Below are 18040 nucleotides of genomic sequence, written 5' to 3' on the forward strand. Positions count from 1 at the left end.
CTGCTGATGTAAGGAAACAGGGGGTGAGAGCAGCATATTAAACAATACAGAGAGAAATGAGAGATGGCTTGGTAATAAGAGTCTGGAGGAAGCATCCAGAAAACAGGAGGGTAAACATGAGGAGAGTGTCAAACGCTGATTCTCAACAAGCTGAGTGTTTTCGTGTCTGCTGCAGCTTGTCGGCCGTGACACCCACGGGGCTGCCGCACCAACAGTTTGGTGGATCAAATGTTTCTTCCCAGGAACAACATCAGAGGCTGAGCAGGATTATTAAAATCACATCTGAGCCTGGTCATGTCCCTCTTCCTCTGGGAAAACTGTTCAGAAACCTGGACTTTCCTGCTGAAGTGAAGCTGCATTTCTAATTCTTTTGTTTTCTGAATAGAAATTTAGAGATTTCAAGATTCGCCAGCTTTGAGCAGGACTGTCTGACATACAGAATGTCAATATGTAACAATCAATATTGTGATAACAAGTGACCATTATTTTCCTTATTAGTTAATTGTCGATAAAATGTCAGGAAATAGTGATAAAGGTACAAGATGACATCTTGAAATCATTTGTTTTTTCCGACTGAGATTCAAAGACCCAAAGATATTCAGTTTATAATGATATAAAAGGAGAAAAGCTCAAGGTCAAAGCAACAAACTGACTCCAGCTACAGCTGAGCTACATTTTAATGTTAACAGGAAGAAAACCACAGACGTAACAAATAACAACTCTCCAACCAAACCATGAATGAGAGTCAGCATGCACAGCACCAGGGCCTGACGAAATGCAGCCATTATTAATGTAAGCGTTTTTATTCCACATCAGAGAGGTTTTCACAGCAGGATATCACCACAAAAATGTCTATGTCGACACGAACGAGTGGAAAACACTGAAATAAAGCTCCAAGAATGCGCTGAATGGACTCAGGCCCAGGCTCAAGGGCCCAAGAGCTCCGGGGGGGCCCTGGGTAAGGGTGAAGTAGCCGTTAATACAGAGCTCAGTTACATCATCGCAAAGACACAAAACAACCACAGAGACACAAAATGACCACAAAGAGACAAGAAGTAAACTCATTTTGGGTGATGGGTGGGCACTTTCACCTGTCTGTGCCCATTTTTTCATAATCCTCCCACAATCAACACTGATGCAGACGACTGAATTTAAGGAATTATAGAGTCACAAACTGCTCTAAATACCTAACACAACAAACTCCAGATCATTTAGGTTTAATTTGATAATGCAGATAACCAGCGTGTGATAATTCACCATGTTCACAAATCAGACTAACAGGTTTCTCTGTTGTTTTCTATCTGCTGACATGACAGATAAATAAATGAAATATCGTTTTCTTCCAGCTTCGCTAAGATCCATTCACTTCTGACACCTTCAGCATATTTTACATGAACAATACATGACATGATAACATGTATTATGATATAATTACATTCATTCTTCACAGAATCATCATAAATAAATGTGATTGTTGAGGAAACACATCTGTTGTGATTTTGTACCACAGGTTCAGTGAAGGACTCTGAGATCTGAAGGTGCATGATGGGATCTTTCATGAGGCGTCTGGAGGAACCTCATCAAGTCTGAGACGCTGCAGCAGCCTCTTGACAGCAGCGCAGTTCCTCTTACGTTATGATACAACACGTGAGAGAAACAAAGCTGCAGGCTGAAGGGATTTGTCATCTGTAGACTACATACTGTGTGTGCTACATGAAGCTTGGAAAACAGTTATAATCTGAAGTTCAGTTTCCACTGTTCTGAGTGATAGTTTTACAAAGTTTGAGCTACATATGATAAGAATAAAGTTAGGACAGAGACATGGTGTCGGGTTTCTCTTTCACATCCTTTTTATTTTACTTTACTGTCTCTGTCCCGAGAGACGTCACTCTTATAAAAGTTAGTTCTTATAAAATATGATTCTCCACATAGATTCAATTACCCAACAGTGTGTAAAGTATTAAAGTAGCTCCAGCTCTGCCGGCAGTGACGGTTAAATGCTTCATATGTGATACTGCACCACTAATAACCAGTACTTTTTAATTTGATTCTTTCACTGCGTTTTGCTGCTATTACTTTTACTTCACTATAATCTTGAAAAAAGGATTTACTTTACTTGAGTAAAAGATATGTTCACCTTTTCCACTACTGCATCAGAGATAACACTTCATGTGAGCTGAGGGACTCATCATACATAGGGGACCTATTCAGATATTTTCACATCTAAATTTGGCACAGAATTGATAAAAAGTTTCCATGAGTTTTTCCCAGAGGTTCCAAGTGAATATGCAATGTTGATATATATCATCAATGCCTCATGACAGCAAAAGAATCAGAACAGGTTCCCTTTTACCTGTTGGTGTTGGTTTTCATTTTCTATTTTGAGGTTAAAAAAATTCAGGATCTTTAAATTGCCATGTGTCTTTTTTTGGCATGGAAGAATTCAGATTTTCCTTTGAGCTTGTGTTGTTTGGCTCTTGACAGTTGAAATGTGGTTTGAAGCTGGATTTTGAAAGTTGTTGAATTACTTTGTACTGAAAGTAGGACTGTGATGACATAAATCAGTCAGTTTGAAGTGTATTTAATGATATATTAAATACAATATAAGAATGAATCATTTGAATATTATCTGTGTTTATCAAAACTGTTACACATACACATAGCATAAAAGTACAAATTCAGACTTCAGACAAGTTTTTCCATGTTTGTTTTCCTCCCATAAAGCCTTATAACAGAGCATCTGTGTTTTTCTGTTTAAATTTCATTATAAACACACATGTTCTTTTAAATCCATGTGATTATTTTCTGATCATTGTGGTTGTTTAGATTCTCCTTCAGTAACATTCTGCAGGTGAATCCAAGGCCCCCTGACCCTTTCACTATTTCAATAAGTGTAAGTGTCCTTTAAACATCCCAGCGTTAGATAATTGGTAATAATAATTCCCGACAGCACCTGAAGGCAACAACCAAATCAGTGAGGTCACCGAACGTTGCGTTCACTTGTTCGTAAAACTTCCCAGAGCAGCAGCGGTGGCTAGCTTTCTAGCTAGCCGCTCGGTGATTGAGTTCATGGACTAAGTCGTCAAACATCTAACAAACACAAATGACATACGTTAGCAACGTAATTTGGTAACTTAAGTCACCAGCTGACATATGTCAGCGCAGCTGTGGGACGTTAAATCCGGTGTGTTTGCAAATCAGTGGCGGCGAGGAGCTGACGGTGTTAGCCGGCTAACGTTAGCAACAGCTCCGTAATAGCGAGCAGCAGCCATGATGGCGTCCAGCTACAACGCCAAAGACGAGGATGGACATATCACCGTGTCCGGGCCTGGTGGCGGCACTCTGCGGAGCAAGAAGCCCGAAAACACCGCGTTTAAACAACAGAGACTTCCCGCATGGCAGCCCATCCTCACCGCGGGCACCGTCCTCCCGGCTTTCTTCATCATCGGACTCATCTTCATCCCCATCGGCATCGGCCTGTATGTCACGTCCAATAACATCAAGGAGTTTGAGGTAGCGTCATTTGCATTGTCGGGATGAGACCAGAGATTAGTGGCAATAAATCTGTAGATATTGTTCCTGCTCACGCAACATAATGATCTTAATGGAGCCGGACTTCTGCTCAGGCCACTCGAGCCAAATTCCATTAAGAAATTGTACGTTTTAACTCGGACCTTATATATTTTAGCATTAGTTCTATATGACAGACATTTGTGAAAGACCATGTTCCTGTAGAGAATTTGGTAAATGTTACCAAAAATCTGCAATAAAATCAACATTTAACCAAGACTGATTCGGGTTGCCCCCCCCTTGAACTTTAATCTGTGGAGCATATTTAACTTCAGTAAGCGTTGAAGTCCTGGTAAAATACTGTGCGACTGTCTCCAGTTTAGAGGAGAGTGGACTTACAGTGAACACTAAAATGGACGATTTTGAAACGAAGTTTGGCTTGATGTTCCTTTACAGGAAAGAGCATTTCATGTGGACTTATGAATGTACTGTAAGGGCTGCAACTATTATGATCAATCAGTTAGTTGACCGAATAATGATTATAAACTATTGTAGTTATTTAAGTAAAATAGCCAAACATTTGATGCTTTCAGCTTCTCAGATCTGAGTATTTGATGCTTTTTTTTGTCACATGACAGTAAATGTAGACATTATCTAGGGACCTGGGTTTTTTTTTTTTTTCATTTTTTTGACATTCTGTGGACAAAAAGATCAATCAATTAATCAAGAAAATAATTGACAGGTTAATGGATAATGTTAATGTTAGTTCAAGCCCTAATATACTGGTCTCTACCAATAACACACTCTTACTTTTCATGAAGTATCTTAATGTTGCATTCTTTTTTTTTTTTCTTGATCCAATAATTTTATTTTTTGTGGTTTGTATATTTTATGTCCTTGTTTTATATACTGTCATTCAATCTATCCTATCCCTGTCTCTTATGTATTCTTTTCTCTCTATTGTTAAACATGTTGTAACCACTACTTTGAAAAGTGTTAGACAGAATTACCTGTACATCTATATACTGTGTATCTAGGGAGACTTTCTAAGTCTTCTTGCTGGTTTACAGATTGATTACACCGGAGTCGACATGTCCAGTCCCTGCTTCAACTGCTCTCAGAACTTCAGCTGGAACAGCACAAGGCCGTGTACCTGCACAATACCCTTCTACCTGGATCAGCCATATGAGGTGAGAATTATGGTTTTAGATAAGCAGCTCTACCCAAACGTATTCACACAGCTAAGCCAGTCTGATTGATTAGACCTTTATACTTTTCTTTTGATCAACAGAATAATGTCTTCATGTATTACGGCCTCTCCAACTTTTACCAAAACCACCGACGCTACGTCAAGTCAAGAGATGACAGCCAGCTGAACGGAGACACTGAATCCCTCAAGGTATAAATCACTTAAACTAAAAGTCTCTGTAACACACGACTGAGAGTGACAGACTAGCACCAGGAAATTCTGCCTGAGGACATGAGATCTCAACCTCAGACGCCATAAATCCCGAGAGCGTTCATTAGTTAAACTGCATTCAAACCCCGCCCCGTCTGTCAGTCTGGTACTGTTCATTCAGAAGACAAGGACGGACACATTTCCAAAAGACCTGCTGTTATGGTACAGTTACAGTTTGATGCATCATATTAAATGACAAATGCATCCATTGTTCTCAGTGGTGCCGCACTGGCAGCCTTTACTGGTAGCCATCAAACCTCCTCAGTATTTCTCTTCCACCAATCCCTTGATTGTCCGGAGCTTTTAACAAGCAGCCAGACGAGAGCCCCAGGTTATCAGGAGGAACCACCAACCAAAGACCAAACGTCAGTTAAGAATACTGTACTTTGTTCTGGCGTCCACATACAGAAGTTACCTTTAATCTTGGGTCTGTTAGGAAGTTGCCACCCTGTGCTGTAGAGACTAACCAGAGCAGCAGAAAACCTCAGTTTTCAGTGAGATTACTTTGTCATGTTGGCACTGGTCATGGTGGGTAATTCAGCTAATTCAACTCCCCAGTGTGTTGTGTGACCACACAAATAAATACACAAGCTGACATGACAGTGTGAATGTGGGATGAATTTACAACAGGTTATTTAGGAGCTTTGTTGTGAGGCTGGTATCTTGAGAGTGTTTTTGTACATTTTTGTACAGGAACTTGCCTGTTACAGCTTTAAACGTGGCCAGCACGTGTTGCTGTTGTTGTCATTCTCCTCCTCATTCACAGAAACCCAGTAAGGAGTGTGAGCCATATGCTTACAATGAAAACAAGCCAATCGCACCATGTGGGGCCATCGCTAACAGCATGTTCAATGGTGAGTGTCCTCTTCTGTTGACTGAACAAACATCCTTTATTTGGTTGAAGAATCATTTCTGATCACCTTTACGTCTCTCGCAGACACGTTGGAGCTGTTTTACAACGACCCCAACGGCACAAAGGTTCCTATTCCTCTGACCGCCACGGGAATCGCGTGGTGGACGGACAAACATGTGAAGTTCAGGAACCCGGGAGAAAACACGAACCTCACAGCAGTTTTCCAAGGTTTCATCAGGAGCTTTTCTGTAGACATTTCCTTGGGTTCACTGACCTTTCCACTTAAGTTCAGCTCCACTTTTGTCCCACACACCTTCCTGCTGCTCCAAATACACATTAAAGCAACAAATGTGGCTTAATCCACCTCTGAAAATAGTCCTCTATTAGTTCTGTATTTGTTTGTTTGATTAAAACTACAGTGAGCAGGTGTTTGAGGAAATGACCCTTTTTAAAAATGAATCAGTGGGCTGAGAGCCACAGATGCTGTAGAGAGTATTGAGTATTGAGAGACAAACAAACACATTCTTGGTTTTGTTTTCGTGGGATTTGTTGACAATAACAAACGTGGATGGTATGACCAGGCTTATCCTGTTAGAGCCACTAACCCACCCACAAAATGTCATTTGTCTGGATTTAATGTAAGGTCTCTGGCCATGTCATCATACCAGGAAGAAAGTCTGTAAACACATGATAACCATATGTCAGTTTGCATGGGGACAAAACTGGGAAAACGTGTTGTCTGTGAAGGATTTGTTCTACATTAGTGTGGAGAGTTTACAGTCACGCAGAAAAAAACTGGAGGAAATAAATAGTAATAAATATGTGCAAAAATGGTAAACTTGAAACATATTGAGCCTTTTCAGTAATCAAAAATCAATATCATTCATTCAGTGGGAAGATTCAGTTCCACGACTGTTGATGTTTCGCTCTGACTCAGGCACAACGAAGCCGGTGAACTGGCGCAGGCCCGTGTACGACCTGGACACCGACCAACAGAACAACGGCTTCATCAACGAGGACTTCATCGTGTGGATGAGGACCGCCGCTCTGCCGACCTTCCGCAAACTCTACCGCATCATCCACAAGAAGAACAACATGGTCCCGACTCTGCTCCGAGGAAACTACACTCTGGAGGTTGTCTACAGTATCCTTTCTGTGCAGTCCCAACATGATACAGCACACACGGCAGATAACTCCAGCTATCTTTACAGGACTGAATAAAAAAACGGTCGCTCAACTTTAAACTTCTGGATCCATGCTAGGCTCAAACATCTGGAACAAAACCAGATGCTCATCACTTCCAACACAACAGATAAACTAATAAATGCAGCTGGAGTCTTTGCATTGAAGCATCAGCCATGGGAGAGTTAAAGCAGTCACATGATCAACTGTCGATAGTCAAAACTGTTTCAGAGTCATTATTGAGGTCAAAGTTCAGTAAGTTTCAGGTCTGGAAATTTTGGGGAATAAGAAAAAAATAAATGTAGAAGTGTTGTCTTCAGTTCAGAGGTGAACGTTCCCCTGAAATCAGTTTGATCTGTAAACACCGTCAACAACTGTTCCACCTTTAACTCGTTGAACCCAGATTATCCCGTTCGCAGCTTCGAGGGCCGTAAGCGAATGATCCTGAGCACCATTTCCTGGATGGGAGGCAAGAACCCCTTCCTGGGCATCGCGTACATCACTGTGGGCTCCGTCTGCTTCTTCCTGGGTGTCGTACTGTTGATCATCCACCACAAATACGGCAACCGCAACAACAGCGCTGACATCTCCAACTGAGGCAGCAGCTGCTCTCCAGCTCTCCTCTGCTGAGGCCAACAGCGATCGTGTGACACATCTGTCCTGGTAAACCTTCATGGAGTGTCCACAGGGGTGGATACATTTCAGAATTTAGTATCTTCATCAACTTCTCCAGCAGTCAGTCATGGGTTTTAAGGTTTAAAATATCTGGATGGCTGTTTATTGAATGAGAAAGTGAGAAGTACCCAAACATTAGCCGCCACAGTCTAAAAACTTGTTTTTCTCTTGTGCGGTAACATTTGCAAATATGCTACAAATATGTACGTTGACAGAGTCATTGATCAGTGTAATCATTCCTTCCTGAGGTGATGCCTTTATAGCCCAACTACACTTAAAGAAGAGTTCAGATGAAGCTCATATGAACCTGTCTGAGCTTCACCTACATAGGTGAATTGCTGGTGATTAAATCTGATCCCAGAAAGAATTCTCAAATCTTGGTAAAAAGCCCAGGAACGAGTTTGAAAAGTTTGTGTAACTTTCCAGGCCCCTGCAGGCTCCGCGAGGTGCTGATGTGCAGTTCAGGTGAGCTGGAGAGCTGTTCCTGTAAGTCCTGAGTTGCATGCTAGATAACGGAGATGTTGATGTGAGCATTGAGCTGCTTTTGCGGCTCGTCTTTGTGCCTCCTTTCGTCTGTGACATTGTCCTGCTTTTAAACTAAAATCGAGCTTTCACTGAGTCGTAGCACTTTAAAAACGTGCTGAGCAAGTTCCTTGTCAGAGGGAGCACAAAATGTTTGGAATATAGGAGCTGTACAAATAATGCTCTTTTTTTTTTTTTTGTATTTATTTTCGAGTTTTAATAAATGTTTGCATTGTAAAGCCAGTATTTGCATGCCAGACCTCAGGGGTTTTGAGCCTAAAGTGGGTTTAAAGTTTGCTGCCTTGATTTCAGGAGCTTTAAGTTGCGGGTGTGTAAATCTACTGCAGAAAAAAGGAACATTAGCACAGTGTCGTAGCTTCGTTCATTGTCGTTAACATGCAAAGTAAAAGATGAATGCAGCATGATAGAACAGTAACGTACTATGATGTGATTAAATGTATGTTTGTCAGTCAATGTTTGCACTACAGAGTCAGTCTAACGCACACAAGTAGTCTCACACTCACATTCTGCCATTTTGAGCTGATTATGAATGAGATTCTACATTAATACACTTGTAAAAGAGATGCTGCATGTTAAACTGTGCTGAGTAAAAATATGTTGTTTGTTTTCTTTTAATATTTCACATCAACATAAACTGTCACCTGGAATCATTTGACATTTCTTTTCTACTCCATCTGTGTCGTATTGTTGCTTTAAATGAATAAATTTGTCATTTAAATCAAAACGAGTTTGTTCTTCACTTTGCTTTGTCAGCCCTGGTTTTCATATGCCTTTACTCAATTAGTAAATGTTGAATTATTTTATTTAATTTTACCCCTAACACTCTAAAATTAAACTTAATTGATGCCATTGAGGGAAAATACACATTTTACAGAAGTGTGTGGAAATGTGTGGAAAACAGAATTTTTGAAATCTATCTATTTAATTGAAATGAATATAAGGACAAAATAAATACAATTCAGAACATGTATAATATATTATGATACCTTAGACCAATTACAGACAATTTGCAAATATATGTATGTGTATGTTAAGTTTTATGTATATGTTTAGTTTGTAGTGCAGCTCTGAACACAGTGGGGTAGTGTATCATGTTTTATTTGATGATAAAAATATATAAATATAAAAATACTGAAATTGATAGGTAAAGAAAACAGTTTCCAGGTCTTTGTATATGAATGAACCTGAGATATTAATAGTGTCATGATTTGAATGTTAAATTTCATTATTTTAAAACTAAGAATTGCTCATTATTATTCCGGCTGTATTCAGAGAAATGAACAAAACATTTTTCCACCTCAGTGACAAACTGTAGCATTAGCACTATGATTATATATGATAGAGCCTTAACAAGTTAATGACAGGAAAAGGAAGGAAAACCGTAGTATCTTATTACGGTTTATGGAGCACAGAAAAATACATTTCGCTTTTGTAATTTATTTTTTGTAAACATGAATTGCATTCTTGAGAAGTTTGGTTCCTCCAGAAGGATACTACTAGTCTTCGTCCTGTTAATATTTTTGGACTAGTGAGAGGACAAAACTTACAAATAAATGCATCATATTTTAAAGACATTTTGAGAATGTCAGATTTCACAATAAAGTATATTTTTGAGCCATTAATATCTGAAAAAAATAATGAAGGATGAATGAGATATTTACTGTATTTTTGCGCGGCCCCGCGTCAGAGGCGCGGCCCCGCGTCAGGGGGCGGCAGAGCTCCGTGCGCCGGAATCACGCGAAGAAGAACGAGCCGCAAACGGAAGTTGATCTTTCCGGTGTCCTTGTGAGAGACGGTGGAGATGTACAGACACGTATTTGTAAGTTCATTTTCTACATTGAAGTTCTATCCTTCCGTGTAGCTTTGTCATCAACTCAAGTGTGTTAGATGTGTGTTTTTAGCGGCGGGAGCTAAGAGCGCAGCGACGTTCAGCCTGGAACTGTTTTGTAGAGGTCAAAGTCAAATCGTCAGCTAGCATTAGCTTAGCCTCCGTGTCAGTGTCACTCGTGTTGTGTCGCCTTCAGTCGGTTATCTCTGCTTCCCTGTGAACGGTGTGATGTAGATGCCCTCGGAGTGTGTCCTCCGTGTCTCCCTGTGTGTGCTAACTGCTGCTCACCGTCTGTCCAGGCTTTGCAGCAGGTGGCCCGGCGGACTATCTCCAGCTCTGCCCGCCGGGAGATGAAGAACAGAGTCCCGGAGAAACAGAAGCTGTTTCAGGTAAAACCTCATTAAACTGATTATTTACACATCACTACGATACACGAAGCGTTTACTATCAGCTGAGAGCCGAAGCACACCTGTAAATGAAATACGTGCTGTTAAAATGGAATCGTTATTTAATGGATGGCTGCAGTAGCTTCTGTTAACATTGTTGTCTTCTCATGCTAAAGTGTTTAATTCATTTCCTTTCAACCCTCAGTTTTTACTCTGCTTTTTCACCCTAATACGTGAGACTGAAAAGGCCTTTCTTTCCTAGTTTCGTTTTCCATGCTTTGTACTGGGCAGCCATATCAGTGGGAAGTCCCTGTGCTGCTCAATATACCACCAGGATCAGCTGATCGTGCCCTCAAAACCCAGTCAGCTTACAGCGAAAACCAGATTTTCAGTGAGTGGAGGAGACGTTGGGGTGCAGGGCCAGAGTCAAACGGAGAGCAAGGAGGAGACGGAATAAAGCCTGTCTTCAGGTGCAATCCTGGACATGGTGCTGTGGAAGAGCGTCTCTGTAGCCTGAACGTTGAACATGAGTCCGTGTTCATATTATCTGCTGAACATGTTCACATGTGCCATTGTAGTTGTTGCTGACATCCCATCATCAGCTGCTGCTGACTAAGTGTGGGGTGCCATCAGCTCCGCCTTTGCTAGGTTAGAAACTCAGATGCAACTCAGGAGACTTAGACCACATCCCACCTACACACGTCCTCCAGCCGCAGCTTGTGACCATCAGAGCTGTGACGAAGTGGTAACAGGAAGCTAATGAGACTCTGCAGGGACGTGTCGATGCCACAGACTGGACTGTACTCTGTGAGCCCCATGGAGAGGACATCAGCTGACATCGACTGCACACCGCAGTACATTTTACTGTACTGTACAATGTACTATCTATAAGATACATGTACTATCTATAAGATACATGTACTGTCTATAAGATATTTGCAGGGAAAATCCCAGACACCTGCACTTGATGCAGGATTAAGCTTGTCCGCATGTTTGTGATGCAGTTTGTGGTTGTCTTTTAAGGCCGTGTATCAAAAGGCATATGACTTCAGGCCTGGGTCACTGTGATTCAGTCACATGTTGTTCCCCAGCAGCTTCTGGTATTTTCTTGATCTCATTGCTCTCTGCTGGCTGGACTGATAAAATATCTGGATCGGATAAATTGTCCAAACCAAATATTTCCACTGACTGGTGCACTGGACTTGATGTATGTCCAGTGAAAAAGAGTTGGGTTCAGTGATACAGTTGGATTCTTGTATTTAAAGGTTGGTTTCAGTCACATTAGACATCTGTGAGATCATAACAACACCTTTACAGGTGTAACCTGCTCCTGGGTAACAAGTTAAGTTAATGTTTTAATGTATTTGCATTAAACACCTTGTCACAGAGTAACATACAGAGTTCTGAGGTCACACACGAGGCTTTGAAGCACCATTTATTTCCTGTCTGTAAAACTGTACACTAGGATCAAAATAAGACAAACAGGTAAATCAGTGGTTGCTTTATGCTGATGAAACTACACTGGGATAGTTCCTCTGCTTCTCCACACTGTGTGGGATTGACTAAAGGATTTCAGAGTCGCCTTGAATGGTCTTCAAAAACATAATGAATAATAATAACACAAACTGAGAATCTTAAAACGCCAGAAGCTGACACGTTTACAACTTTTTCCCTTGGATGAAGCCAAGTAGCAAATGTAGAAAAAGGAAATCTGGTCAAAGTGAAAACATTTATAAATTAGATTTTGGAGTCAAGTCTTTTTTTCCCCTGTTGTATCAAAGTGAGTGTGACAGTGCTTACATGCCTTTTGTTGCTGTTCTCAGTTCTCCATCATGTTTCTCTCCTGCAGGAGGACAACGGGCTCCCGGTTCATTTGAAAGGAGGCCCCACTGACGCTCTGCTGTACAGAGCAACGATGACACTGACTGTCTTCGGTGAGAGTTGCTTCTTTCTATCTGCTTTAAGCTCCTCATCTCTCCCCTCGGGATTGTTAAGTAATATTTCTTAACATTTTAAAACAAAAGTAAAAATCCCAAAAAACTGGAATCCAGTTCAGAATGAGTGTTTTTATTGAAACAGGAAGAGTTTTAGTGATAATAAGACTGAATTGCTATTTCATCTTCACTTCATCACCGCTGTGTGAGCTGTGTTGGAGGATGCAGGAGCAGTTTTTCCCGGCGGTTCAGAAACAGGCTAGCTTCTATCTGCTCTTAAACTGACACCAGGATCGACAGCGTCTCTTGACAAAGATGACAGGCAAGCACCTGATGTGTCTAATGAAGAACTAATGTGCTAAGTGCCAACACTGAGCTTAATAAGCTAATCAGGTATTGGCTATGATGCAGTAGACTCATTAGATACAGCTTCTGTGTCAGTGTCTCTGTTATCAGTCATGGTGCGACTCAGTTTGTAGCGCTGCAGTGTCGCTGGCCTCTGCAGCCCAGGAGTCGTCATGGAGGAAAAAACGTAACCAAACTGTGCATGTGGTTTCATTCATGTGCTGGACTTTGCAGAACTAATCACCTTCATGCTGTCAGTTTGTCTTGTGTGTCCCCTTCACACTCTCACTAGGCACTGCTTGGATTTAGTACAGTTTTATTTTGACTTTGGACTTTGACTCTTCAGGTTTTGTGTGTTAAACACAACGTCGTGTCACCTTAAGTGTTCTACAGGAGAACTGACTGTTTCGCTGTAAAGCATCAGTGATACTGTGGATGTCGTCCAGTTCATAAGAACTGAGCTTCAGGGCTCTGCAGCGCTTCATAAATGTCTTCAGACTTCTGACAGACTGAAAGCACCAAGCAAAACTCTGCCCTCTGCAGCACGGGAAGAGGCAACACAAAGTGTGTAATGTTCATAAAATTGAAGCACACAAATGAAATCTGAGCGTTGATTCTTTTTGATGCCGTCACCTTTCTAAAAAAACAATTCATACAAGTTCTGCAGTGTGTAGTTTACAGGTTTTAAATCTGGTGATTTTCCCTAATTGAAATCTCAAATAAAAATACACTTTAATATCTATTTTGAACAATGCTGTTTAATAGTTTTGTTACAGTTGGTATGGGCCACAACACTGTATAATTTGAGTGGCAGCCAACACCAGCCTATAATCATTATACTGATAATTGGCCAATGTCATTGTGACATGATTGACAGTCTGAATCGATGAGGCCCAGTGTCGAACAAATTCCGTTGTGGCTCATACAGGAGTTAGGTTTGTTTGTCTTTTTCTCCAGTTCGACCAAACTGATCGGGCCAAAGTATTTTTGCAGCCTGAGCTGAAAATATCTTCAAGGTTCACTGTGCAGTTCTGGTAGAGAGCAGCTGCAGTTAGTGATAATTGTTAAAGATTAATGTATTGATTATTTTTTTATGATCTAAAAATGTCAAAATAGAAATAAGACAGCCACATTTAACCACAACTCAAAGTGATGTCCTGTAACACATAAAAAAAAAGATTCTGTTTAATGATACTAGAGCTGGAACAGCTGATCTGTTACTGGACAGAAGATTTCGTCAGTTAATTGTTTGTCTTTCTTTCCAAGCAAAACTTCCAAATGTTTTCTGCTTCCAGCTTTTCACTGGCTGCTTTTCTGGGATTGGAAAGTTTGGTTTTGTACTGTTGGATGGACATTAGTTTGAAGACAGGACCTTGGCCTCTTGTGATGGTACAAAGGATTATTGGAGAAAATTATTGGCAAATTAATATAAAAAATCAAAATAATATGAAAATAAAAGCCAGTTTCTGAAACAAAAGAAGTGACAAGGAAAATCTGTTAGAAAACCATTTTCAGTCAGTCTGTGTCATTTGCTGTAAAATGGCTGTTAAATCAAACTGTCTTCCCGTGTGATAGTTGAATATCACGTCTTGGTAACCAGCCTCGTGTCGTTTCAGGAACCGGATACGTCCTGTATGAACTGTGGAATGCAGCGTTCCCTCAGAAGAAAAACTAACTCCACTGCTTCAGCTGTTTACCTGCGTTTTAAAAACCGGCCAGCCTCACTCTCAGCCCTCTGTGTCGGGCCGTGTGTTTTCCGTCGTGGTGGAATGTTGTTTCATGTTCATGGGATCAATATTTATTTCTTGTACTCTTCTCTCTATGATGACCTGAGGATCAAATAAAAAATCTCATGACTCAAACATGTGTGTGTCTGTCTTCCTAAGCCGTGAGTACATTTACTAACCGTGTTGATGAAAACACAATGTGAAGTGGAAGCAGGTGAAACATGAATGAGGTTATTAATACAACCCTCAAATCCTGCGCTACACAAACTGAAACTGTGGTCGGATGTTTAAAAACAAAAGTCCTGGTTATGCCCAATAATCCATAACTCAACTTTTAAATGGAACCATTCCCTCAGTAGAAAGTGATGCCAATGAAAACTTCACTGCAAATAAAAAAAATAATAGAAAAATCTTAATATTAACCAACACTGAACAGCAATATATACAGATTCTCTTAAAGGATTCAGATGAGCTTGATTATACAGGAAACCTACAATTGACCACACAAAACGTATTTTAAATCACATAATACAACCTGTAGGTGACACATTATAAATGCCTCATAAATCTTCATACAGAGCATCTGCAGGTCTTAAAGTCTTTTAATTTATAAAGGTCTTAAATGTTTTTTCTCGCCAGCTGTGGGCAGTGATGTCACTTCTAAAATGTTTTTAACAAAAACTGTCCAGTAAATCTCCTTCTGGCTCTTATTCTTCTATCCCAGACCTCAGAGGTCTTTACTCTGAATAAATGCTGTAATTGGTTAATTCATCCATCCATCAATTTTCTCTTGCTTATCAAGCTCTAGCTTGTGTTAAATGATTAATTAATCATATCAGTAATTATTGTTACATGGCTGGAAGCGGTGACAGAAAATGTGATTATAAATATCAGTTAATTCATGCACTTGGTAAATTAATGCGAAGTCATATCTCTGGTTTTTATGGCTGTAAAACAGGTTTTAAATCTTAAAAAGTTGAACTCGGTGAACCTGCAAAAACCCTGTTCACAGTGTGAGTCTTTTTCACTGTTTAACCTTCAGTTTTAGAATTTAGTGCCAAACCCTCAGTGTAATGTTTTTTTTAAAGTATTTGAGTAAATGGTTTCTGGACAAAAGCATTTAACTGCTCAACATTTTCCTGTGTGAATGTGCAGGTTTCTGTCACTAGAGGGCGACATTTACAAAGAAATCCACTGAGAGTCTTGGACTGACTCAGTGATTTCTCCAAAATCAGTGTTGAAGCTTTAATCCTTTAAAACAACACAGTGTCTGAAACTTGTCCAGAAGTAAATAATCACATCCTGTCATTATCTGCTGCTGCTGAGCAAAGAATCTCACAGAAATCACACAAAGAAACGTGAAGAAACTGAATTTATCATTTGCCAAATGCCTCGTGTTTATCTCCACTCCCGAGTCTTGGGTGGGTTCTCCTCTGCTGTCAGTTTTAATTTAAGTCAGGGTGTAAGAGGAGACAGCCTCGGGCCTGTTCTGCTATCAGTCCACGCCCACCACACATCATTTAACACTTGGAAGTAACCAGCTGAGCTGCAGCTTCTCTGTTTACTGATCAGCACTGAGGAATCTGCTGTGTAAGATAACACACTGCTGCTGCCGATGGAAGAATCAGCACAAATGTGTTGGGTGATTTAAGAAATTTGGAGACACTAACACATTACACAAACTGTGGGGTTCAGAACAGGACATACTGGGGACACAGTGCTAATTAATGATGATTTATTGGGGAACATTTGGATGTGTTTTAACAAACTTAAGATAACGACAACACTATGAGAAGCTTCAGGACCAAGACAAACAGATAATTTTGGGGTCACTTTGACAAACTTGGTGGCACTAACACAAATTGTGTGATGTGTAAGCTCGTACCACAGTTTGAGGTTCTGCAACAGCTGTGGGATAATGAGATTTTGGGGCCATCACTGAATTTTGAGATTTTTATGCACTTAACCAAACTTCAGATGATCACCACTAACAAATGTACTTTTGGGAATCGGGGGATGAGGGGAGCAAGTTTTGCTTTTGTAATATTTGACAGATTTTGAAGGTGGGTTAACGAATGAGGGACACTGAAGGCTGAAAAAAACTTTTGGAATAAGGCAAATAATATTAGGGTTGCTGTGCCATTGCTACGATTTTGGAGACACTAAGTAACCAAATGAATTTTGGAGCTGCTTCCCCAAATATCAGAATTTGGGGGTACAATATAAAATGTAATATAATGTATCCTTGCTATAGTTATTGTCAGTTTCTATAAGAGTTCAGTTTTAACACCGTTTTATTTTCTTACTTTGAAGAAATCCTGCTGAGGACCCCAGAAACTTCTGCGCCGTCCCTGATACTGGAACGATGCATTAAAAAGGAGAAGACTGAGTTAGGGTTCACTTTTCTAGCCTGCGTAATATTTTCCCATTGATTCACGAAATGAAAAAGGGGGTAAAAACCTCTGACAGTTTCCCTCCCCTGATCCCCCTCTTCCCGAAAAAGCAGATCTGCGCTGCTCTCTCCTTGCGGCCGAGACGCACAGAAGCCCTCCATCAGCGGAAAGGAATGCAGAAAACTATGTAAAAGTTTCCGAGAGTGTGTGTTCGTGCGTGTGCGTGCGTGTGTGTGTGTGTGTGTGTGTGTGTGTGTGTCTCCCAGCACTTCCAGAGAGGTTACACATCACTTTTTGGCCCGACTGGATGTCGTAAGAGCTCACGGCGGGGCAGGCAGAGCTGGGAGCAGCCCCCCTGTTAAGTAGCAGATTGTGTGGAGAGTCTTCCCACTTGGAAAGAGGCTCGCCGACGCGTCTGGGAACCAAAAACCCGCTGAGCTCTCTGACTTCAACACCCGGACCACCTCACTCTCCCTTTCCTCAGGCTGGGGGTCTACAACAGAGATTTAACCTCTTTTTCATTTTTCATTTTTATTTTTAACCAGACCAAGAATTCCTACAGTCTCCTCTCTAGGTCAGTGATGCATGGTTTTTGAGCTTTTGCAGTTTCAGGTGAATTATTTGAGCTCAAAGCGATTTCATGATAGTTGATTTAATTCCCTAAACGACTTGGCTTTCTAGACTTAATTACCTCTAATATTAAACACATTTTATTCGGATTATTTCCAGAGCCGTGTGGACTATTTCTTGCATTGCGGTGCGTAATTACGCACGGCGCCAGGAGTTCATACTCGGTTATTCTGCACTGTGGAAAGACGTTGTCTCTGCTAGAGTGGGCAAATCTCATCAAGTGAAACAGCAGATACTGGATTGGACCCTTTGCAATGTAAATGCACTTGAGTTTAAGCTCTCATGAAGGGGAAACCAGAATCTAACGCAGATAGAGAAGAGACAGATTTGCCTTTGTGCGTCTTTATTTATTTTCCATGAAGTTTATTCCGCTTTATTCGTTGTTAAAAGCTGTGAGGTTGTTGATCTTTGGACTTAATTCATTCATACATATAAAGTCTTTCATGTATTTTTTCCTGGCTGCCCGTGCAGCAGCTTTCGGGTGGCTTTTAAGCAGCTAATTGACAATAGATGTACATGCAGCGGGTGAAGGAGCCTTCAGTTTCACATTCAGGTTGCGTAAAGTTACCGTGAAG

General features: G+C 40.7%; 3 protein-coding genes across 6 annotated transcripts in view; all 3 read left to right on the top strand.

Annotated features, from left to right (window-relative positions):
- Positions 1–2992: 2992 nt before the first annotated feature.
- Positions 2993–8946, top strand: LOC139612200 (cell cycle control protein 50A-like). The gene is made up of 7 exons (XM_071467523.1): positions 2993–3513; positions 4581–4700; positions 4802–4909; positions 5736–5823; positions 5907–6050; positions 6760–6966; positions 7408–8946. Exons 1-7 carry the CDS (start codon positions 3271–3273, stop codon positions 7599–7601), a joined length of 1104 nt encoding a protein of 367 aa, XP_071323624.1. The 5' UTR covers positions 2993–3270; the 3' UTR covers positions 7602–8946.
- A 962-nt stretch (positions 8947–9908) lies between these two features.
- cox7a2b (cytochrome c oxidase subunit 7A2b) lies at positions 9909–14577 on the top strand. The gene is made up of 4 exons (XM_071467524.1): positions 9909–10041; positions 10350–10439; positions 12286–12370; positions 14332–14577. Exons 1-4 carry the CDS (start codon positions 10024–10026, stop codon positions 14388–14390), a joined length of 252 nt encoding a protein of 83 aa, XP_071323625.1. The 5' UTR covers positions 9909–10023; the 3' UTR covers positions 14391–14577.
- A 2656-nt stretch (positions 14578–17233) lies between these two features.
- col12a1b (collagen, type XII, alpha 1b) overlaps positions 17234–18040 on the top strand; it is a 124623-nt gene continuing 123816 nt past the window's right edge. For 2 of the 4 annotated variants that reach the window (XM_071467516.1, XM_071467517.1), the window contains exon 1: positions 17235–17409. The gene's annotated coding sequence lies outside the window, so the exon portion shown is untranslated. Of the gene's footprint in view, positions 17410–18040 lie in introns of all 4 variants that reach the window. The other 2 variants (XM_071467518.1, XM_071467519.1) reach the window with 2 other exon arrangements.

The sequence above is a fragment of the Trachinotus anak genome, unplaced genomic scaffold (assembly GCF_046630095.1).
Source record: "Trachinotus anak isolate AG129_WGS33_773 ecotype Australia unplaced genomic scaffold, CSIRO_AGI_Tana_v1 ptg000031l, whole genome shotgun sequence".
Classification (NCBI taxonomy): domain Eukaryota; kingdom Metazoa; phylum Chordata; class Actinopteri; order Carangiformes; family Carangidae; genus Trachinotus; species Trachinotus anak.

Bases quoted from the DNA above. Each gene is read 5' to 3' on its own strand.
- LOC139612200 (XM_071467523.1), top strand. From the start codon at position 3,271: ATGATGGCGTCCAGCTACAACGCCAAAGACGAGGATGGACATATCACC. The intron at 3,514-4,580 runs GTAGCGTCATTT...GCTGGTTTACAG, and splicing joins ATAACATCAAGGAGTTTGAG to ATTGATTACACCGGAGTCGA. The intron at 4,910-5,735 runs GTATAAATCACT...CCTCATTCACAG, and splicing joins GAGACACTGAATCCCTCAAG to AAACCCAGTAAGGAGTGTGA.
- cox7a2b (XM_071467524.1), top strand. The intron at 10,440-12,285 runs GTAAAACCTCAT...TCTCTCCTGCAG, and splicing joins AGAAACAGAAGCTGTTTCAG to GAGGACAACGGGCTCCCGGT. The intron at 12,371-14,331 runs GTGAGAGTTGCT...GTGTCGTTTCAG, and splicing joins GATGACACTGACTGTCTTCG to GAACCGGATACGTCCTGTAT.